Genomic DNA, 24,164 nt, shown 5'->3' with positions numbered 1-24,164 from the left:
TCGAACCAGCAGCGCGGCTCCTTGGAAGCCTCCAGCTCTCGCAGAAATGCAAGCTATCAAATGTGTGGTGGTCGGCGACGGGTAAGAGCGAAGCTGCAGCGGCGCGGCGGCCGCACATTGTCTCATACAGATTCAGTGAAGCGGCCACGGATGGATGGATGATGGGAGGATGCTATGTAGGAAAAGGGGCTGGGGCTCAGCGGGCTGTTCGCCTGGTTTTCTGTCGATGCACGGTAGATTCGCTCTCTTCTCTGCTTTGTGGGTTCGTTCGGTTCGGTTGCGTCGTGCTCTCCGGTTCTTTGTGTCGCTAGCGGCGGAGCGCCTCGGGATGCTATGCGGGAACACCTACACGCCTCGTAGGCCACTGGAGGCAGGCTGAAGTGCTGATGCACGCTAAGGAATTTGTGGCCCTGTCAGTGGCCGACAGGCCCGCTGCCCTCATTCTGCTCACACCGAGCCTTTCTTACTGCATCCAGACCCAGTCAGCCTCAGCCTGTCTGTCTGTCAGCCTCAGTCTGTCTGTCAGGCTCAGTCTGTCTGTCAGGCTCAGTCTGTCTGTCAGGCTCTGCTCAAAGCTTCATGTCAAGATGAAGGCCAGGAAAATGAGCTCTGACACTCATGTCAAATCTCGGGAAAATCAAGAATAGGCCTCAAATTAAAGTCATGTTTGTATGATTAAAGAGAGACTGCAGAGATATAATCAGGCTACAGGTAATTATTGTTCATCTGAGAACTGTAAAGAAAGTTTGTGCCTTTAATCCTCATCTGTACATTAATAATAGTATGTCACAGATGGTTAGTGCAGAAAGACTGCTGTTGTCATAAATCACTTAAAGGAGCATTCCTCCAGTTTTATACATCAGGCTCTGTTTACTCATCCTGGGTTAAAGCTGGAAAAACAACCGTCACATCGTCATGAGGCTCGTCTCATTCTGAGCTTCAACACTCAATACTATAACAGAAAGTCTTAAAGGAACAGTTCACCCAAAAATGAACAGTCAGTCCTTACCTCCTCACCCCGATGCCGATGGAAAGTTGGGTCATTTTTTTGGTAGTCCACCAAACATTTCTGGAGCTTCACAGTGAAACCGCGTCGCAGCGTTCTCCTGAACAACTGAAGTAGCTGGAGACTTGATTTAAATCATAAAAATCCAATGAAAAACAAAAAGATGAGATGCTGCACCAAACCTCGAGCAACTTCAATCGATTTTTTAAAAGACGTTATTTACACCCTCGACGAGCATCGAGCTCAGCATCACCTCAGAGAGCAGGCTGACAGTGAAGATTTTAATAACATCTTTTCAATTCAATTCTGATCTCGGGGCTTCCAGAAACATATGTTGGACGAGCTGCTGTGAGACCGTTTAATGATGTTAGTTTGACTTCAGACTGAATCTGTGTGAACCTCCTTTAGTTATACATCAGGGCGTGGCAGGGAGGGTCTGCAGGTGTGCTCAGACCTTTAGGTTGTGCTTTATGTGATTCGAACAAATGTGTGTATTGATGTTGTCGGCTTGAGTTTGCTGCAAAAGCCACTGTGCACATTGTATAGACGTTGTGTAGTTAGCTAGCAACATACATTGTGTGTATATTTGGAGTGTACGTGTGTGTGTGTGTGTGTGTGTGTGTGTGTGTGTGGTGAAGGTGTTCAGAAGGAGAGGATCACAGAGCTTCACCTGATCTGAACCACACCCTCTCCTGGTTTTAAAGGCTGCGTTACAGTAAAGTGATGTCATCTTCTGAACTTACCAGACCAGAAGGAGGTGAAAAGTTGCGATACTGATTCATCGGGAGACAACCACACATGTTTTACAATGATCCCTCAGTGTGGTCATCAAACACTTGATGTAAAATGCAGACAGGATATTTTACAGTTCATCAATAAGATTGATTGTCTGAAGTCGGGCCGTCACACTATCAGAGTTTCACTACACAGTTATTGTGGCAAGATATAAGATATAAGAATTCAAGATAACAATGTTATTATCGCAATATCGATACAACATTTGAAAATCAAAAAGCTATCTGTAACCAGAACTGTACAAAAGTGTACAGAAAAGAACAATTGAATGTTTTTTTTACTGCGACACACGATAACAAAGCGAGAACTAAATGAAAACAGAAATGATTTAAGAGGCGCTGGATTATTTATTTATTATTATTATTATTATTATTTACGTGATATTTCGTATGTGCATTATTAACACAATATTGATATTTCATGTGTAAAAATCCGGATTAGCATCATTATTGGTACATTGAGACACCTCTAGTCTAAAGTGACATAAGTGCAGTGAAACAATAAACCTGGGTATTTTAACAATTCTACATGTTTCTGCAGTATGATCTCTATAAAAAGTTTTCATATCAATTCATACCTAACAACATATACACCAGTACCAACGTATCTGTGATAGGCAGATAACAGCCCTTAATATCAGCCAACTGATATATTGTTTGGCTCCAGTACTTGCATTCATGCATTAAGTCATTACAGTATATCCACATGTCCACATATTCATTACTGATGATTAGTTGTCAAAAAACTCATTGTTAATATTTTGTCAGAGTATCAATAGTCATCTCAACAATATGGATATCAAAAATATTGTGATAAATCATTTCATCCAGTCGTAGCATGAAGTGCTTCAGAGGAGACTTCTAAATATTGAGGTAATATAGTGCTATAAGTGATGTAGCCTAAACATATTGTGATATTATTGTAAGGCCATGTGTCTCCGCCCTGGTCCTCAGGCTCAGGAGCTCCACAGCTCAGGACTGCTGCTGTCCTTACTGCTGCCATCAGCCACCAACCAGTTCACCTTTGCACCCTGCACATCCCACTGCCACATCTTTATTCACCGCACTTACATGTGTAAACTTGATGTTTGCCATCACTTGTTGATGAAGTGGACTTGTTGTTGGACAATAAAGATTTATTGAGTTGAATTGAGCCATTTTGACATGTCACAGTTGGAAAAGCACTGATGACGAGTCCAGATGTCTGAAGAGGCCTTTGTACCAGCTGCACAGATATTAGCTGCAGCTAGCTAGTACACACATCTGTGTGTGTGTTTGTGTGTGTGTTTGTGTTCATATTGTAACAGCCCAGTGTTACACTCTCAGAAACTCCAGATCTTTCTGTTATTGTCCTCTAGTGTCTCTTCATACATTTATAGACTGAACACATAAAGCATCAAGATACATGTTCTCAGGTTATAACATCATTGACTCACACTATGTTCACTTATTTGCTTCAGCTCGCTCTACCTACAGTATCTTTGCATCCAGTTGTGTTTTTAAAGTGATTTTATATGTAATATATTTGTTAGAAGGAGTAACTTTGTGTGTTGTGGTGGTTAAAGTCACGCTGGTTCTCAGTAGTCCCTGTTAGGCGACAGTCTGAGTGCTTCAGGCCTTGGATCTGTTGCAGTTCTTTGATCAGAAGTCTAAGGTAGAGGCCTGTGGACATGTGTTTCAGTATGAAAAACAGATTGTGCAATTAGGAGAATTAATAACAACTGCTGCTTTAATTAATCCAGTTTTGGATTCTGAGTTGATTGGATGAATTTTGCAGTGTTTCTGTTCCATGTGGGTCCAGTTTGTTACAGTCAGAGTAATCCAACTCTCCAGAGGCCCCGAGATCCCAGATTGATTTGAGAAGATGTTGTTTACACCCTTTAAACTGTAGCTGCCAAGCTAAAAGCATTAGCATGCACCTGGGCTGGAGAGGATGGCCTTAAAATAATATCTTTAGGCCATATCACAGTAAACAATATTTACCTGGATATTTTGAATTCTTCTCAGAAGCACTTCATCAGTGTTAGGACTGGGTGATAAAATCAAATATCACACAGGTATGTTTGACCAAATAGGCCTCACTTCAATATCGATATTCAACACAATGAGATTTCTGATCAGTACGATCATTACGCGAGACGCACTGTTTGAAGCCACTGTTTGTCTTTTTTCTTTTTTTTTTAAACGTCTCCAGCTACGTCAGGAGGATACTGCAGCTCTGTTTTGTGAATTACAAAACTTAAGTACATTCACTCATCCCATTTACAACTCTGTCACATTGCTTATTAATTTAAGTTTGTGTTGAGGCTGAATCCACTTTAAAGAAGAGGCAACATCAGGCGTTCTGCTGGAAGTGTAGGATGCAGTGACCCAACGTAGGACTGAAGTCAGGACTCTCAGCCTGCGCTGCACCAGTTCTGTCCATTCTTTTTTTAACCAGTTTCTTACTAGTCCCACAGGTTTACTGAGGTATAATGCTACATCACTGACAGAGCCCTTTAACGAGAAGAAAACATGAACATAATGGTCTTCCTCCAGACTGAATACTGTATTGAAAGAGAAGCTGATTGAACCAGTCCCTGTACTTTCATCTCTGCTCTCCATCCTGACCAGATAAACCCACTGACCTCAAATCAGTCTCATGGCACCCTCACACATATTGGCACTGTGTGTCACTAACGTTTGCTGTGTGTATGGAGACGTGCACACAGAGTGGCTCACTGCCTCGTACATGAGCAAACAGCCAATACTCATCCATGCCACCACCGATCTGTGGCTCGTGTCAGTACAGTAGAGTAGTGGGGGTGTTGTGTGTACTGTATGTGAGCAGGAGTGGTAGGTTGTGCCTGTTTATGTGAGTGTGTGTGTGTGTGTGTGTGTGTGTGTGTGTGTGGAGGGGGGAGTGTATCATAGGGGCTACTGTGTCCCTCAGGCTACATGAATGTAGGCCAGTGTCTGTGTGGCACAGTAAAAGGGAATAGCAGCCTGCCTTTACTCTCATAGTCATGCACACACACTCACACTCACACACTCACACACAGTGTATACGGAGTTAGTTTATGTGTGTTTGAGTGGTGAACTGTGTTGTTCATGTGTACATGTGTCCTCTACTGTCCCTCTTCTTCAGGGCTGTGGGAAAGACCTGTCTGCTGATTAGCTACACCACCAATGCCTTCCCCGGTGAATACATCCCCACTGTGTGAGTACACCACACACTACACGTGCCCTCACACTCATGTCATGTATGCAGTGATTTCATGTTATAGAACCAAATAACTTGAAACCATGTGCTATGGAAAATATGTACTGAGACTAAATGCATAATCTGATGTCTCTGTGTTAGTGTCGTCTCTGGAATATCAATATTAATGTTGCTCCAGGAGCGTCACTGAGACCTAATGTTCACGTTTATGTAATGTCATAGCTTTGCAACTTGTGGGACAAGACTGTCAATGTATAATCTCAGGATCAGACCATAGGAGACGATATTACTAATCAATGACCGGCCCATTTATTGTTTAATGCCATTGGAGGCTCCAGAGAAGCTACTAAGTTGACCTTAACCTTAAAACTACTTTTGTCATACTATGTGCAAATGGTTTCTTAATTGATTTTCCAAAAAAATGTACTCTACCATGATATACTGTATATATGTTGATACACCACATGCTAAGTTCCAATGATTTTATTGTATCAGATGTTTCAACCACATTTGATCTTTTTAAGGCATATAAAGGTTTCTTCACCTGCAGCTCTGAAGGAACAGTAGCTACTAGTAGCATTAGTAGCTATCTGTTCAAGTTCCTAACCTGTAGTTTCTGCACACCTGAGGGTTAGAAAGGTTCAGATGTGTTTAGTATTCCAGAGATCCAATAAGATTTGTTGTGTTAAAACGTATATATATATACTTACGTATACTTAGTCCCTCCTGTCTGAGCTCTTAAAGAACATTTGTTGCAGATTACAATCATGTTGTCTTCCTCCTAAAATGCTGCGACATGTTCAGCTCTCTAGTCTATCAGCTACAATTTCACAGATACTGATAAATAGCTGATAATACAGATATGTCCTGTTCAGATTAAACAGTGGAGATGTAATCTGTTACTTGGTGGGCATCAGAGGTGTAGGTAGGTGTATTTTAGGCCCTTTGGACAGAGCCAGGTTTGCTCTCCCCCCCCGATTCCAGTCTTTAAGCTCAACTAAGCTAAATGAAGCGAAGCTAAAATAACCAGTGGCTGGTTTAAACCTTTATTTAACAGACAGATCTGATACTGATATCTTTCTGATATTTCCCAAAATGTTGAACTATTGCAGTGAGTACACAACACCATCTGGTGACAATCAACTAGAAGTTACATAATCGAGTCAAAAGGTACACCTGAGTTCATCATAAACAATATAATAATTAATAAGCATAAAATCCGTGTTGAAAAATACCAGAAGAAAACTTACTGAAACACTGTGGCATCCTTTCTAGACACACAGATCGAACTGAACAAAATAGAACAGAAGAGGGTTTCCTACTTTTGGAAACGAGCCCAGAAGTTCTGGTTCTAAGGTGGGTTAGGGTTAGGTATGTGGAGTCCACACACCCACTAGAATGAAGACAAGAGTGGGATCACTTTCAGAGCGGTTTGATGAAGCATACTTCAGTACTTCACGGCTGCAAATGAAACATTTATAAAACATTATTTTACTTGAGACACACTGTTAACAGTCTTTGACAACCACCAGGATAATTGATATTGACTCATACTAAAGAACGAACACATTTGTGTTCAACTGATGTCACCTCCTGTCATCTTTGAAGAATTTTGTAGAACCATAACTTCTGGTTTTCTCTTTGGAGTAACAGATCATCCATATCTGTTTTCCCAAGCTGCTGACACAGGTGCAATGTGCAGTGTGTGCTACTGTTTACAGATGGCTATTGTTCATCACAGTGGATTCTCACATCATCATCATTACAGTGATCGATCTCAGTCCCTTTACTTTGGAAATGCCACAAAATCAACCACAGCAGGTGCACACATCCTCCGTCTTACTGCCTTGTACTCAGTGTGGTTTCTGCCTTCTTGCAGCTTTGACAACTACTCTGCCAATGTGATGGTGGATGGGAAACCAGTGAATCTGGGCCTTTGGGATACAGCCGGACAGGAGGACTACGATAGGCTCAGACCACTGTCGTACCCACAGACGGTACTCACACCTCTTCCACTCAAACACACACACACAGAGACTCATGCGCTCACATGTATATACTCAGATAGCTGCGCAACATTTCAACACACGCTGCTGTTAATAATAATAATAATTATTATAATAATCATTAAAAATTAATGATGTGTTGAAGTAAACAAAGAGATTCTTACTTAGAGAGAAGTTCTTACTGAATGTTTATAGCTAACATTTGTCAGGTGGAACAGCTGGAGGACGACTGAACCGACTGACTGAACTAACTTGATAATGTACGTCCTGTATAGATGACGAGGTGAAGACATAACATGGAATATGGTGGGAATATACATAAGGATGTAAAGTCTATTGTTATATAATGTGTCAACAATAACCCTTTAAAGATAATCTAGAAAGCCTACAATGTGAAAGACATTTAGAAAAAGGATTCTGTTTATTTAAGAATCACTTTAATTACCTTTCACAAAGTTAACACAATATAACTGAAATTACAAAACTTGTTCCTATAATGTATAAGATATTTAATAATAACAAAGTCACACACAAGTTTGTGATGTTACAAAATAAAGTGACATGTTGTTATGCTAAACCAAACAGAACCATTTGGCTTGTAGTCACAACAAGAAAACATGATCCTGACCCGGTTCAGACCAAAGATTCACCATGAGACTAACCCGGGTTTTAGAACGTTGCAGGGAAAAGTTGCAGAGGTGGGAACTGGTCCCCTCTCAGCTCAGCTCAGCTCAGCTCAGCTCAGCTCAGGCTGGCTGATGGTGTCGCCACTGGCTGGTTGTAGAACGTAAGGTTTGATTATGGATGGAAGAAAGAGAGAATCACCTCATCAATAAGACTGAAGAACAGCTGTATGTCTGATCAACCTCTTCTTCTGCTGCACTCTCTCACACACTCAGTACACACACGCCATGTTTTTGCCATTCCATCAATACTAAATGCAACTGTAGCAAGTAACTCACTACTGATGGACTCATCATATTTGAAAACGCTACAAATTATACCCCGCCACAATAAAAGCCTGAAAAGCAGGCAGCTGGAGCCAGGGGTGATTCTAGGATCAGACTTTTAGTGCTCAGCTTCCATACATTTAAAATGATATCAGTGAAACAGTTACTGTTCTTCACTATCTGTCCACTCTCTCATCTGGTTCCACCTCCTCCTGCTCTCTCTGTTCTTTCTCTCCCTCGTCGCTGCCCTTTTGTTCTGACCATCACACACAGACCTTCTGTATGCAGCTGGAAGATGACATGTCACCTGATAATGAATAAAGCAAACGGAGTATTTAGGACCGACAAATGGAAGTCAGTCTATTAATACGCTGCACAACATCTTTACTGCTTTCAAATTCAACAGAGTACAGTGAGGACTCACACTGCGCTGCTGAAATGAGTTCACATTAATGAAATAACATGAAGATATATTTTGTTTCTTTCAGGGGGCGGATAATATAAGAAAGAAAACTGGTGATGGTTATTTTTACATTTGAGGAGTGCTGAGATGAATGTAGGTGTGATCGAGCATCCAATAAACAGAGCCTAAAATCGCCTGTGGTTGGAAACAAGGACAGAGAGTCGTTGCTATGGAAACAATACACCATCTTGTCTGGTTGCGTTTGTGTAATCTAACGGCACATTGCAAGTACTTTCAGATTTCAGCTCGTCTCATGGCAGATCCTTGGTCTGAACAGAGCAGATCTTAGATGAGTCGCTGTTAGTCGACCTAAAACTCCTTTGAGCCTTTTTATAAAAAACAGACTTTAGCTGTGAATCAGAGATTAACAAGGATCATTGTTGTGGCTCCATAAACACACACACACGCACTCGGACACACACATAGATGTTGCTCTCAACTAGCCATCTCTCTGGTTCTCTCCCAGGATGTGTTCTTGATATGCTTCTCCCTGGTCAGTCCGGCCTCCTTTGAGAACGTCCGAGCTAAGGTCAGTACGCTGACTGGCCGTCCGCCCACCCTCTCCCTTTGTCCCCTTCCATGCCGAGTCTGACCACAAGGAGGCACATCTATGGCTCCACCTGGCTTCTCACACTGCTGCCGTGGCCGTTCAGACCTCAGCTTAGAACAGTCTGGATTTGAAGGGACCCCCCCGGGTGGTTCAGTACAGAGATGTGTTGTAAGACGAGGTCTGAACGAGTCCAAACACTCTGCAGAGGGAGCCTGGCGGCCGGCTGTGGTTTGGTCTGCTGAGCATCATGAGATGCTCTCAGATGAAATGGCACTTTCCTGAAGGTCCAGCCTCCCTCTGTAGAGTCTGTATGCTTCTGGTCTGATGGGATTCTCTTATCATGTCATGTGATTGGAGGTTGACTTTGCCTGAAGATGTTTTGTGTTCATACATCTTTGCTTCCATCCAGACAGCTCTATTAAAACAGCTCACAGAGTCGTGTTGAATGTCATTGTCTGAAGGCGCTAATCGCTCTGCCTCTGTATCCTGCTAACTCTTCTCCTTCTCCTCTCTCACTGACTTTGTCCTTTGTATATGCATATGTACACGTGCATTTGTGTGTGTGGTGCCCCAGTGGTACCCTGAGGTGAGACACCACTGCCCCAACACACCCATCATCCTGGTGGGCACCAAGCTGGATCTGCGAGATGACAAGGACACCATCGAGAGGCTGCGAGACAAGAAGCTGTCCCCCATCACCTACCCACAGGGCCTGGCCATGGCGAGAGAGATTGGTGAGGCTGTGTGTGGCGTGTGCACAACTGGATACGTTCTGTATGAAGATTTTTTTTTACAATTGATGAGCCTTGAGAATAAGTGAGATCCAGTGTAGAGTGCTGCAGAAGTGAAGTTATCATCGCCCTGGTTCCCTCCTGTATGTTTGTTGATTATTGCAGAAAATAGGATCTGTGACGAACACTATGAGTTTATGAAACACGTTTTGTTCAGCAACATAATCTTCACGATTGAACTTTTATGATATTTGAAGCTTAAAGGAAATCGCCTGAAGTAAAAGTTCCGTAAGGCCATAAACAAACTATATCATTTTGATTTCAATACATTTAGTATCTGTGAGTCATTTATGAACCAAAATATGTAAACATGAGGTCCAGGTTTAAAATACAAGAATTCCCCTTTAAGTACAGAGTTAGAACAAGGATGTGGTTAGCCTAGCTTAGCATAAAGACTGGAAGCAAGGAGAAGAGTCAGCATGGCTGTATGTTGCTGCCTTCATATGAACACAAACAGATCAGATCTGTGCCTGAACTGTTTCTGCAGCAGCTCATCACAGTGAGGTGGTCAGGTTTGAATGTAACTAAGTACATTTACCAAAGTACTATATGTAAGTACAGTTTTGAGGTACTTGTACTCAACTTGAATATTTAAATGTTCTGCTTCTTTATACTTCCCCTCCACTACGTGTTTGGATGCAAATATTTTACTTTTTACTCCACTACATTTATTTGACAACTTTAGTTACTAGTTACTTTGCAGACTGCATCAGAGCCAAGTTTCACATTTTAAATGGATTTATACGATCGACAATCAGATAAACATACACTGATTGTGTTCATCAGAAAAATGCAGAATATCAGATCCAATAATCGATCAACGATCATCATCAGTGATCTTAGTATACAGTGGATTCATATTCATTTTCACTTTGACCAGTGTAATATTTTAACAAGATATCTTTACTTTTACTCAAGTATGACTTCTGGGTACTTTTTGCAGCACTACATGTTACTCAACAACATACAACATGTTACTCAGTGAGCTTCACAGGTGCTGCTGCAGACTCAGTCTTGCTGTTTTCTACATACCTCCGGTCTCTATGTGATCTTGGCTGACCACGCCTTAACTATTCCTCTCAGCTGTGAATCAAGGGGAACAAAAAAAAAGCAAAAAAGAAGAAAACAAAAAAGTAAACTCGCTAAACTCCTATGATAGTTTCTTTGTCCAAACCCTCATATACTGTCCTGCATATTTTACACTTAGCTTGCATTATTGTTGACCAGTTTCTGAGCATGCCTCCTGGTTGCGTCAGCGTACCTCCCTGATCTCTCTCCAAACAGCTCCGTGCCTTTACGTGTCTTAACAGTCTCGACACTGTTTTTAATTGTCTCCCTTTGAATATTGGTATACTTGAGCACTAACAGCAGTGTCACTAAGTGTCACTGAGAAATCTTTTTCCCATCATGCCCGCCTCCTTCCTCAGGGGCCGTGAAGTACCTGGAGTGCTCTGCGCTGACCCAGCGGGGCCTGAAGACGGTATTCGACGAGGCTATCCGAGCCGTGCTCTGCCCTCCACCAGTGAAGAAGAGGGGAAAGAGGTGCACCATGTTCTGAGGAGGAAACACTGCTATAACACTACACTACATCACCATGAACAACAACCACTACTTCTCTGAGAGGATGAGAGAGAAAACTAGCGAGCGTGAGTGTGCACTGCTGAGATTGCTTTCTTTATATTGATGTTTTTTCAAAGCGATATTGGTAACAAGGCCAATATTTAATCTGATTTTTTTACCATTACTGAATAGATTCATAGGTTCTTTGTGAAAGACATTGACTGTCCACCTACTTTGTACTCATAGAACTACATCAAGTTGCCATGAGGGCTGACAGAGGTTTCTATTACTTGTCTTCATACTACAACATCTCTTCTTTCTCAGCCATGCTTGCTTGAATTAATGCAGTGTTGACTAGCTAGAAAGTGAACTGTGAATACGCCTTCAGGTCAGAAGTTACCCTCAGCTCCTGATCTAAGATCAGCATGTACTACTGGCACGCACACAGAAAGCTATTGGAAGTGACAAAGCAAAATACAACTGCCTGCAGTCACTAAACTCACAAATACAGCATGCATGATGTCTTCAATGGAAATAATGTGACTCGTTAAAGGGACATTCCTTATTTTTGTAGTTTTAGCCCTCAGCCCAATCAGTAATTAGCAATGTGAAAATCTAACTTATGATCTTCATTATATTAGTTTTGCACTAATACGCCTTTTACCAAATCAGTGTATTTAAAAAGTATGTTTTACAGAAAATGTTAATGGAGGTGCTACAGCTTAAAACAAGAGGTTACAGTGGGCGTGGCCAGCTGCAACGGCGGTCTGACTGCTTGTGTCCCTTTTAAACATCCCAGCAGTCGTTTTAGTGAGTAAAGTATTATTGATACTCAGACCAATCGCCAGGATAAATGTTGGACAAGTACGTTTCTGCAAAACCACAGCTAAGTTAAATCTTTACGTTTCTTTATGTTGCAACTTTATGTTTTTCTCTCGTCACAGTGCTGTGCTCATGCTCTGATAAGGTTAAGGCACAGAAACACTTAGTCAGGGTGAGGAAAACATCACGTTTTGGCTTAGAAATACCTGTTTTTGTCGTCACAAACAGGGCTGCAGTGTCCCGAGGTCAACTTAAAAATATCCAGTGTTTCCACACTTACAAATGCTGAAACACAGACTTGAACTGTGGTCACTGTACCTCCACCACCCAACATGAAAGTCAAGTAATAAACATGTGATGTGAACGTGATGAACACATTTTTTAGACATGTCAAGATGGTACATAGCCTGTGAAATATACACATTTGAACATATCTGTGTTTTGCAGAAACACTAGCATTGAATCCTGGTGACTGGACTGTGATACTGACAGGACTGATGGACAACACTATGAAATGTTCACTGAAAAAAAGATTATATGGAAAAGACCTAGCAAAGGATTGTAACAGCCGTCAAAAGTCAGTAACAAGTGGCTCAGAAGTCGAGGTCAATTTTTAATCTTACAGCTCAACTTGTGAATAGTAGCTGAATAGTCCTAACCATCGACTAGCTTTACGAGCATTCAGCTGTATCTCACAGTCTTCATCACGAAGAATTCTGTGAGTCATTCAATGGGTCTACTTCACTAATATAGCCTGTGAGATGTGACTGATGATTGTGAAAAAAGCTCGTACCTTGAGTTAAGATCATTTTGTCACATCAGCTGCAGATATTTTACTGATCAAAACATTTCACTTTCAGCTAGGTAGCAGTGGCGAAGCCAGTGTGTCCTAAAATAAAAGATCTGCTCCGTGAACACGGTTGTGTTCTTACTTTCAACAAACATCTGATCTTAGTCCGGTGTCTGTGGGTAACTTCATCTAACTGTGAACATGTGAACAGACGAGCATGCCAAACATGGGGGCTGTAAAACCTTGCTGCCTGAGTTCTGCCTCTGGGGGTGGAGGAGCTTGCATGGGTCTTAAAATATTCTGTCTTAATTTATCCCATTGTTTAGATCTTGTCTCTGTTCTTCTCCGTGTGTGTGTGTGTGTGTGTGTGTGAGAGAGAGAGAGAGAGAGAGAGAGAGAGAGAGAGAGAGAGAGTGAGTGTGTGTGTGTGTGTGTGTGTGTGTGTGTGTGTGTGTGTGTGTGTGTGTGTGTGTGTCACAGGCGTGTATATGAGCGCTGGTGTTTGTGTGTGTGGACGAGCACGTGTCTGTATCAGTGAGACAGCTTTGTTTGACAGTTTGGGGTAGTGCATAAAGACAGTATTGTTTTAAGCCAAGTTTTTTAGTGTCCAGTTTTTGGTACTATTTCATATTGTATTGTGGTAATACACAAGACTTTTCAACAATCTGTGAACATAAAGAAAGAAAAAAATGGATATTAATGACATCTAGTGATGTACAGAATAATCCTTAGAAAAGGAATGCGTTATGAATATCTATCTACATGTACCTGAATATTTAGCTCTAAAACAATTCAAACTAAAGGGATTATAGTCGCTCATATTGAAGTTAGAAGTGTTGCTAACAGTGTACAATAAAGGGGCCAATCTTTGTGGAGTTTGTCATTGTGGCAAACAGTGCAGATTGCACCTTTATGAAATGCATTTCTGTGTGGTTGCAGGCCTGCAGTGTGTCTGTCTCCCTCGTGTGGCGAGACGCAGCACTGCAGTCCTCTCTGTCACGCTGTCTTTGGTTGGCATAGCAAACTGTGTGGTTGACTGATGTCGTGTGGTCCTGCCTAGCTAAGGTGTCGAAATGTAGCTGAGAAACGCAGCGAAAAATTCTAATCTACTTATTGCATGGAAGTTTTCTGGTTATTTGACCCACTGTAATTCTTAGGAGAGGTTGTATGATGAAATGCATTGGCCATGTACGTATGTAATGTAAGATGACTTGTATACTTGTTCCAACTGTTTGTCTTATTTTTTATTACTTCACATGTCTGTGTGGTGAAATATTTCAATTTTTGTATACTAAATACAAATGTATATGTAAGGTACTCTGTGTACTGTCATGATTTGTTCCCTCGGCCTTTTGTTTCCTTCATTCTGTCTTTAGTTCACAAGTTACACTTCACAACATGAAAGAAAGTAGTATTCATTATTCAATACTTGGAATAACCCTTTAGTATTGTTCAATAAATCTGTTTCTCCATATTAGCACATACTAATATGATAATAAGATCATCTTGACCTTCAGTGAGGTGCATGGCCCCGGGGCATGGTGACATGAATATCTCTTCATTGTAATTGGTAGATTAAAGCCTGATCTACAAACATCAGTTCATTATTCACACACAGCAGAGACAAAAAGCTGATTGCTTGAGAGGTTGATCAACAGAATATTGATACCTATTTTGATGATCACGTAATCTTTCAAAGGGACAGTTCACCCCAGAGTAAAAATACATGTTTTTCCTCGTAGCTGTTGTGCTATTTATTCATCTTGGTTGTTTTGGTGTGAGTTGCAGAGTTTTGGAGATATCGGCCGTCTTACTTCTCTCTAGTGTAACTGAACTGAACTGAGGTCATTTCTTTAAGCATAATTACCAAACATTCTCTGGTTTCATCTTCTCCAATGTGATGATTTGCTGCTTTTCTTTTTCTTATGTGATTTTGACTGTTATATAAAATAGGCAATTTGAAGACATAAACTGAGGTTTGAGAAAGAAAAACAACTCAACAGATGAATCCTGTTGTTACACTGAGGGCGGTTATAACTCATACGTGTTATACCTTTATCTGTCCTGAACATCCACATGCTTAGGTGCAAAGTTAACCTGACACACATTGTTTTCTGGATCCAGATCATCTTAGATTTGTTTAGTGATTTAAATTGAATAAATGAAGTGAAATTACCAAAAAAAACTATATCTCCATGTACATACCATAAATACGATCATATGACTGATCTCTGTCATATAGTAGGGTACGGTACAAGGTTTTTAAGGGCACTAGTCTTTAAAAATAAAGATAAGCATCATTTTTGTCAAAAAATGTTTTAATTCTCTCCTAACCTCCTATTCATCCTCTAAACCCATTAATCCTCAGGTTGGTCCTTCCATCAAACTCTTCCAAATTAAATTATGAAACATTTTTCACTTGGTTAAGATTATGAAAATCCCATTTGTCCCTTCTATACAGGAGGATTTCAATTAAATAACTGTCCAGGTGTCTACAGGTGACCTCAGTCTGCAGCTTTGGTTATCAGAGCAAACACTGCTGTGAGACTGGTTCTGTAATGTTGTACAGTTGAATCAAGTGGCCATTATAATTAAAGGTGTGACTAAATATTCACATTCAGAGACAAACAAGCACCATGTTTTACAATAATAACAGAGAGTACTTTGTGGCGCCATCTGCGTATTCAAACATAAATAACATTCAAAAATACTTCCAGTGTAAGGACAAAAACAAAGGGACACGTACAGGTTGGTTGTGCAGTGCTTGAGTTTAATTACTGATTAAATTGACCTCTATTTGTATAATGCAGTAAGATCAGGAGACAGGATGTATTTGTTGCTCTTCTCTGAGCAGATAGGCGACGTGCTGAGGTGAAAGTCATCCCGGTTAGCAGGCCAGGAAGCCCCCGTCCACCGGCAGAGTGACTCCATTAGTCATGTTGCTCTTATCACTCAGCAGGAATAAAATACTGTTCACCACGTCCTCCACCTCTGCACACAGGGAACAAATGTATGACGTGTAAGTATGTGTATACACTACATACATGTAACACAGGAGACATTTAGTGTATACTAATGCTGACTGTAAGATTAGATTTAAATTTGATTACAAATTTGGATACAAATTGGCATCGTGACCATCCTGACAAGATGTGCTGGACTTTGTTACAGAGCATGTGAACACAGCTCTTGCTCTAGTAATAAGAGGACATAATGAACCCTATCCAAGTCCACAAAACACATGTAGACTGAATGAGCTTGGGGGAAGAGCTGCTCCATTGTTCCACAACCAGGATGGAATCTGCATTCCTGAATCTGAATCAACCATCAGCCTCCTTTTCAGCAGCCTGGTATAAACTCTGTGAGGAGGCTACATGGTGGGAGCAAACCCTCCATGTGTCTCTCTAAAGAGGAGGCTACATGGTGGGAGCAAACCCTCCATGTCTCTCTAAAGAGGAGGACAACCTGAACCTGATGTATCTCATCATGTTACTCATGAGAGTGAGATGAGAAGAAGGGAAACCGATCTCATGTCTGTGTTAAGCACAGGGACGTCAGAACAATGTGATGTGTTGAACACTTGTACATTGAAGTAAACATGTCTGTAACACTGTGATCCTGCCCTCTCACTGACTCCTTTCACCCTATTACAAGTCACTGTACCATCAAAATGATTTTGAAGCTGTTATTTAAGGTTAAAAAGAAGTGACATATTGCTGCTGTCAGCAGGGGGAACAGTGCGGCTCTGTCAGCTTCAACAATACATCTACCTCCTAAACAAATACTGTAGATACAAAGTGTATTCATCTAAAGTTAAAAATACATGTTTTTAGAATGGGTAGGTTTATTAATACATTAGACAAGATAAAGAATAATAAAGGCCTGGCCATATTCCAGTCTGTTTCCCTGGTATTTACACAGTCCACCAATTTTTATCAGGACAGAGGTTGATAGAACAAACTAAGATATTTTACAAAAATAAGAACAATGTGAAATCACAAGAATGTATGTCTTACACTTAAATCTATAAAGATTTGCTACACTGGCTATAGTGTCTGACCAGAGACCTTACAAACTCAGTTTCATGTAAAATCCTATAGAAGTATTTTCAGAAATGTTGAAATATGCCTTTAATTTGTGCAGGTAGTAAATAGATGAACTGGTGACTTGTCCATGGTGCACCTTGCCTTTCACCCAATGCATTATGGGACACGGTGTATCTGATATCACCTTGTTGGGGTTGTTGCTGGAACAACACAATAATGTTGCTCCAGGACCAACAAGTTAATTGACCAGGCACAAGCCATTCTGGCTGAGTGGGTTGTGTGTTGGACTTTCACTTAGTTTATTCTGTTTCTGTCTGACACATATACTTGGTTAGGGTTAGGAAAACATGGTTTGGGTTCATTTTGAACCTTTCACATTAACCACATGTTTTAAAAAGGATAATTTCTCCCATGTGCTTTTTTCTAGCTTTTCCCAAAGTCACAAAGCTCCGACATTAAAAAAAGTGATTGGTCAGTTGCAATAACGATCCTGGATGATGTTCCAGGAACAACAATACGATGATAACAGATTGTGCCTGACAGACTCGAGGGGTTACAGATAATCGAAGGGGATATGAACCACATGCTGTACAGAAAGATGTTTGGACCAAACGGTGAGCTAAATTTATACATTACTGTATTACAGAGTGGAAGGATGAAAAGAAAATGCGTTCAGCTGCTGCTGAAGAACTGTATGTGAACACAGCCTGTAGTGTCTGACCTGCGAAGCGGCCAAGGGGGATGCGGGACGTCATGCTCTTGGCTTTTTCTGGGTCGCTCCAGCCCAAGCGACCCATCTCTGTCATCACCACTGTGGGGTTCACACTGTTCACACGGATCTGATCACAACATAACACAGGCACGATTCCAACATTCATTAATGAAAGCACCATTAAGATCTGTTGTTTGGGCTTCAACATGTCAGTACTGTGATTTATTAATATTCTTCTTTAATACTCAGATCTCTGCAGAGAGACCACCAAGTTATTGTTTGATAATATTTTAGAAGTGTTTAAATATACACATTAACATGAATCCAACATGTTTTTAGCAAAGATGAATTCGTAACAAAACAGAACTAAATGTTATTGTAGGTCCAGTTTAATACGACAGAAAATATCACACACTATATGTAGTAGGGGTCCCTGCTCCCTTTCTTTATTAGCTTTGCCTTGGCCTGAAAACTGTTGAAGACCCCCGTATTAGAGTGGAATTACCTGCAATCATAGTGAGAGGGGACAGGATGAGGTCAGACTATACCCATCTCCTATAGTGTACTTCTAGTATAATGCTCATGAAGTAGATATCAGTGTTTCCAGCATATTATAATATAAATGGGCTCCTATTGTTCGTATCACTCACTGATAAACTAAAAATAAATATATAAATAAATCTGGTCCAAACCATTCAGTTCAGTTTCCATGCTGTGTAAGTGTGAGGGTACCTGGTGGGGTCCCAGCTCCAGAGCCATCACCTTAGTCAGCATGTCCAGGGCTCCTTTAGTGGCACCTGAACATGACAGGAGCAAAAAGACTGACTGAACACAAACAGCAGAAACTTCACTATCACCATGGCTACGGCATGAAAACCAGGGCCCTGTTCACCTGCAGTCTCAGTGCTGGCCTGCCCTGTGGATCTGTACTGATTAGTATGGTAATTATTCATACCATAATGCTAGCATTTCTCACTGACAGCCAATCAAACATGTAAATAAATGTACAGTCAGCAGTTTTCCTCCAGTCAGCTGAAAGGCTGTCATCATGGCTGCCGTAAGCTCTGTCAGTGCCACTGAGCCCCACCACACATCATGGTATTGACCCAAAAGCTGTGACTGGACTTTGATTGTTTGGAATAGATGATAGCTCAACCCCACTGCTCCCCTAAGGCCTTGAGTCCTGAAGCCTTACGGACTTAACTGATGTCACCTAGTGAGTGTTTGAGAGAGAGAGAGGCTGTAAGGGGCCCAGATGGACAAAATAGAAATGGGACGACACATTTTAAACATATGTACAAATTTTAAAAATATATTAGAATAAAAACCTAAAACAGGAGTTCACATAAACACAAATACACACATATTCAGTCAGAGGGTTAAGGGAAAAAGTTTTATAATGTTTTAAAATTGTATTAATTTTTTGTTGTTTCATAAACTGAGTGATTAAAGTGGAGAATCAGTTCTAATTCAAGTGTCAGATGTTAGGTTGTGATTTAGAAAATGTTGGATAGAGAATAATGAAATCAATCAGATATTCAACAGAGCCATCTTCCACTTTATCAATGTTTTTTTCAAATGTTGTCAGGCGTCCGCTGCTCATATTTAATGTTACAAAGCTATGAACTGTGGGTAATGAGAGCCCTCGTGCACATGATGATCTGACAGTTAGACAGCTCTGACAGCTCTGAACCCTCATGTTTAGAAAATGTGCCTCAAAGTCTGTGAGTTTGTGAGATTGGGATTCTCTGACTATCACCTCCTCATGAAAACTCACAGACAGTGCTTTGTAATTAGTATTGGCAGGTCACTTGCATTTTGGGTAATGTAGATGCCAGAATTGAATTCAGAAAGTGACATCAGTGATTCAATATAATCAATTCAGCTTGAAGGTTGTGTCAAATATTTATTCACACGTGAACTGAACAGCTACTTTTACTTAAGAGGTCCAAAATCTGAAAACCTTTTCTCCAGAGAAAGACTCCAGGTGAGTGCTGGAATGTGTCTGTTCCTCTGTTACTCACAGTAGACAGCGTGGTCTCTGAGGGCGCACTGTGAGGCCTGGCTGGAGACATTGACGATGGAGCCTCCTGATCCTCTGGCCTTCATACCACGAGCCACTATCTGACCACAGAGACACAGCGCTATTTGAGTCAACAGAAGCAGATCGATGAGGCAGGAGAAGAGTTTATAATGTTTAGATTAGCAGAATGTCTGCTGCTGTCAAATATCTGGACATCATCTACATCAACCCAGCTTACAACAAGAATGGAAAGGGCAAATGGAGCATGTAAATGTATTGAAGAGCCATTATTGTACCTGGGAGACATGCAGTACAGCTTTCACATTCACACTGAACGACCTGGAGATGACAGAACATAACAGACAGAACAGGTTGCCACCTACAGAAACAGTAAAGCCTGAGTCTGATGTGCTAAGTATTCTGTACACCGTCTTACTGGTCAAACTGGTCAGGTGTGACGTCCAGGAACGACTGCAGGCTGGCACAGGCAGCGTTATTCACCAGCAGATCAATGGGGCCGACGTTCTGCAGGGAGGCCTCTGTGGCCCCCCAGTCTGCCAGGTCCACACACACCGGAGTGATGGATGCACACTGTGGGAGGAGGCCAGCAGCAGACGTGTCAGTGCAGGTAACAGAAGAGGAAGAATGAATGTCTGAATGTGATTAACTATACTGGCTTTCATATACAACCAGTACTGATCCAGTCTACAGTGAACACAGTACAGCACAGAATGAGATCATGTGAGAGGTGATTCTGTGTGAACTGACTCACAGAGGAGCACACGATGAAAATCAGTATGAAGAATATACTGTAGACTATTAATATTTAGCAACATGACACAGCTCCAACTGATTCTTGCTTACTGATAACATTTGAATAATAATATTATTAATAATAATTATTACTTTGTATAAATTGTCTTGTTATTAACAAATAAAGGGGGTAATTGTATTCATCACGTCATAATATTTTACTACCAGGCTCCCTCTTTAAAAAAGCCTTTGTGTCATATCCTTAATTGGGGAAACTCTAAAATGCCAGAGTCTGAACACTATATGAAAGTGGTGTCTAACGTCAGTCAGTCTGTTCCAGGTAAATAAAAGGACACAGTGTCTTTACAGTGCTGACGATAAAAGACAAAAGTTTGGATTTGATCCCAAACACTTGTAAGAACCTCCAGATTAGACACTTCATAACAAAGATGCAAAACTCCCTTGGTCTGCCAAATCTTAATACTTGAGCCATCCTAAGGCAGACGGCCAGATCTCCACATTTTACTATATTATTGTAGCTGCAGCAGAGTCGACACTTCAGAGGATGAACGACTCGCTTGGTGTTTCTATCGTGATGAAGAAATATCAGTAGAAGGTTTGCAGGATGTTTCTTTACAGTCTCAGATCCAAACTATTAACACTCAGTTCAAACTGCTTCAGAACAAATGGATAACGAGACTATAAATTACCCTGGTTTTACTCCACAGCATCAACCCTTATACACCCGATCTGTGTGTTAAATGTGGTATACGTAAGGAATGACACACCAAACACTAGTACTGGAGGGAGATAGCAAAACATCTTTATCCTCCTGCCATGAAACAAAGGCTTTCACTGTGCACTGAACACAGTACATAAGAAGATGGTTATATTTTGCTGACTTGAAATTAAAAGTAAAATTTCTTTGTCATGGAAATTTGTGAATATATAAAGCAAACAGTGTTGGGTTGATCGATTGTAGCACTGTGTGGCTCTGGAAAAACATAAATCCATTGTAAAACACAGCACTATGAAATATGTGGGGGCCCATTCATTTTCCTTTTCTTTTTTACCTTTGTATCGACATAATAGGACAGGTTGTGTTAATACAAAGTGTCAGTTCATTTCTTTCCATCCACCAGCGTCTGATTCTAGTCTGTCGAGTACAATAGTGCTAGTTTTTTGAGTTTTTTGATGACGGGAAGTTTACAAGTCATAAATATGGGACCCTCTCCGCTCTCTAACATCCCTTATGTGTAACTGCAAGACAAAGTAAGTTAATGTTTTCTACATCCTTTGCATAAAGGCTACTGTAGATATGAAGTGAATCAGAGGAGAGCTGCTCTTCACACCTCACCAGTGATGAAGATGTAGAGCAGGATGAGGAGAGACAACAGATGAAGGAGGTGAACAGAGCAGTGAGGTGGGGAGTAACGTGGACACCTCAGATGATAATGAGTGGAGCGATGGAATGGGAGCACAAAGAGACAGATGAAACAGAGGAGGGTGTGGAGGGGTCACAGGTCAGGGACAGGGGCCCCTCAGATGGATGACCACTCTGTAGTGGTGGTGTGTGTGGTGGTGTGTGGTGGTATGGGGGGGATGTACCTCTTGCACCAAACTGTTCAGGTCGGCCTGTGTGCGCGTGACCGCCGTGACCTTTGCCCCGCAGCGTGCCAGAGCCAGAGCCGTGGCCCTGCCAATCCCTGAGACAGCAAACATCCATAAACACAAAGACTTATTACAGAGCAGAGCTGCTGCTGTGACACCAGAGCTGACACACACACACACACTCACATACTCACACACTCACACACACATTCCACACATGTCTCAGGCTCCACCAACAAAAGCTTTTTAAATTCCATTTTCTCACAGACTCTCTGTGGGTTCGTGCAAATTCACTAACGCCTCGGCCCGTTTCCTGAAGTTCACATATTAGTTCATCACAGAGTTTAAACATGTTTCATCAACACTTTACTTCAGCGCCCAGCATTTAGAAGCAGTACACAGAAAAGTAAAAAACTCTAATTATAACTGCTATAATTGTATATTATCAATGAGTTTATTATCTGTTTATAGTTTATATTTCTTAAATAAGTTTTTAAAAAATCAAATCTGGTTGTTATTTTCTTTATTAGAACTAAAACTCAGAGTTCAACATGATTAAAGGAGAGCCAGTGGCTTCAGTGTAACAACAGTAGTTTTTGAGCGCTGTCTTAGACACAGAGCTTCATTTTTTTTATCCAAACAGGGAAACTTTATGTAAAAACACTAACCGGTGGTTGTTCTTTTTAAGGAGGTTGCTAAGTTTTAATGTGAACACAAAAAGTTTAATCGTGTCCTGTCCTTTTTCTTTGATTTGTTGGTTTGGCATCTTGGCCTTGAAAACAAGTCATAACATTACTGCTGTTCTATAATATGTGAGAAGTGGCATATTGTCAAGTTGTACTCAAAATAAATAGGGGGAGGCATATCAACAGAACCACCAGTTCTGCTGCTTACTGTTTACACTGCTGGCAAAGGAAGTTTGGACCGAGACGGGCCGAGGCTCTCTGGTCAGGTTGTGATAACAGTGTATCTGGACCTCGTGTAGTGTTTGCGAGTGTATTTGTGTTTATCTGTACAGAAAATCCCACAGAGACATTAAAGTTGACTCTGGTATGATTTCACACAGTATTTAAAAACCATCACTCAGTTTTCATGAATGTTTTCACCACATTTAATTTAGAGCCTAGTTTTTTCTTTCCTTCCTGACTGACTCCAACGTTGACTCCCACATCTTATTGTCACCTCAGACCTCAGGGAGCTGAATGCTCTGCAAACTGAAGCTTCACTGAAGCTGTATGAAACGTTTCGTTCACTCATTATTATTCAGCTGGTTTATCTGATGTGTTTGGAAACAACTTGAATCATGAAGGAATATAAAGTAAACACTTTAATTAAATGAATTAATGATTTTAAATCTACAGTGACTACATTTAAATGTGGGTTCTGAGGGGTTCTGATGGTGATGATGGGCTGTCTGGACCCATGACCTCAGAGTTCTGTAGTTCTTAAACCCGCCTGCAGGTGTCAGTGTTGGTTCTGTGTCCGGTCTTTACATTATGTGTGTTCGGTGCTGCCTTTACCTTTTCCTGCTCCGGTGACCAGAGCCCGCTTGCCTGCAAATGAAATCTCCATGTTGGGTCAGGTCCGCGATCAGCTGTAACTGGACTCACAGTGTGGAGAGAAAGTGAGTCAGAACCAGCTGAAGGATCATGTGACTCGTCGGAGCTGATCGAGTCAAACTGAGCTGCTCCTCGCTGATCCTTCTCCTACAGCTCACTCATATCTCCCTGCATCTCAACCAATCATAAAAAGTTCTGTTTAAAGGTTCTGACAGGGTCGGACAGGTTCTTACCAGCTGAGCAGCACGCAGAGCGGTCGGTCCGGGCTGCACACTGCAGGAAGTGGTGCCTCTGTGTTCCGCCGGGCTCAAAGTTTCAACTGACACCGGAGTTAATGGTCCGAAGTGTTTATCTTCCAGGTCAGTCCTGCTCAGTCACTGAGAACAGGAACAAAGTACCGGAGTCAGCTGGCTGTGTTCTGATGCGTTAAAGGGTCAGTTCACCCAACTGACAATACAACACACAGGAGGCTATTTCCTCATATATCTGTACATCATGTCTGTCTGAGTTATTGATTCAGCAGATT

At 41.3% G+C, this 24,164-nt stretch overlaps 2 protein-coding genes across 4 annotated transcripts; one reads left to right on the top strand and one right to left on the bottom strand.

Moving 5' to 3' along the window:
- Positions 1 to 11,425, top strand: rac3b (Rac family small GTPase 3b). 2 transcript variants are annotated; one of them, XM_073489465.1, is made up of 6 exons: positions 1 to 81; positions 4,928 to 4,999; positions 6,882 to 6,999; positions 8,888 to 8,950; positions 9,546 to 9,724; positions 11,190 to 11,425. In XM_073489465.1, exons 1-6 carry the CDS (start codon positions 47 to 49, stop codon positions 11,380 to 11,382), a joined length of 660 nt encoding a protein of 219 aa, XP_073345566.1. In that variant the 5' UTR covers positions 1 to 46; the 3' UTR covers positions 11,383 to 11,425. The 2 variants fall into 2 exon arrangements, with proteins under 2 accessions (XP_073345566.1, XP_073345565.1); XM_073489464.1 differs by having other exon boundaries at positions 9,546 to 9,705; positions 11,190 to 11,397.
- A 4,258-nt stretch (positions 11,426 to 15,683) lies between these two features.
- Positions 15,684 to 24,061, bottom strand: dcxr (dicarbonyl/L-xylulose reductase). Of its 2 annotated transcripts, XM_073489687.1 has the most exons (9): positions 23,872 to 24,061; positions 23,600 to 23,679; positions 22,077 to 22,174; positions 20,152 to 20,306; positions 20,012 to 20,054; positions 19,717 to 19,816; positions 18,425 to 18,489; positions 17,702 to 17,819; positions 15,684 to 15,925 (listed from the first exon to the last, which is right to left on the bottom strand). In XM_073489687.1, exons 2-9 carry the CDS (start codon positions 23,649 to 23,651, stop codon positions 15,822 to 15,824), a joined length of 735 nt encoding a protein of 244 aa, XP_073345788.1. In that variant the 5' UTR covers positions 23,652 to 23,679; positions 23,872 to 24,061; the 3' UTR covers positions 15,684 to 15,821. The 2 variants fall into 2 exon arrangements, with proteins under 2 accessions (XP_073345788.1, XP_073345789.1); XM_073489688.1 differs by lacking the exon at positions 23,872 to 24,061 and having other exon boundaries at positions 23,600 to 23,865.
- Between the last annotated feature and the right edge of the window lie 103 nt (positions 24,062 to 24,164).

The sequence above is a fragment of the Pagrus major genome, chromosome 20 (genome assembly GCF_040436345.1).
Source record: "Pagrus major chromosome 20, Pma_NU_1.0".
NCBI lineage: Eukaryota > Metazoa > Chordata > Actinopteri > Spariformes > Sparidae > Pagrus > Pagrus major.
Note: the sequence above shows the minus strand (reverse complement) of the source record. Positions and strands in the feature narration are given on the sequence as shown.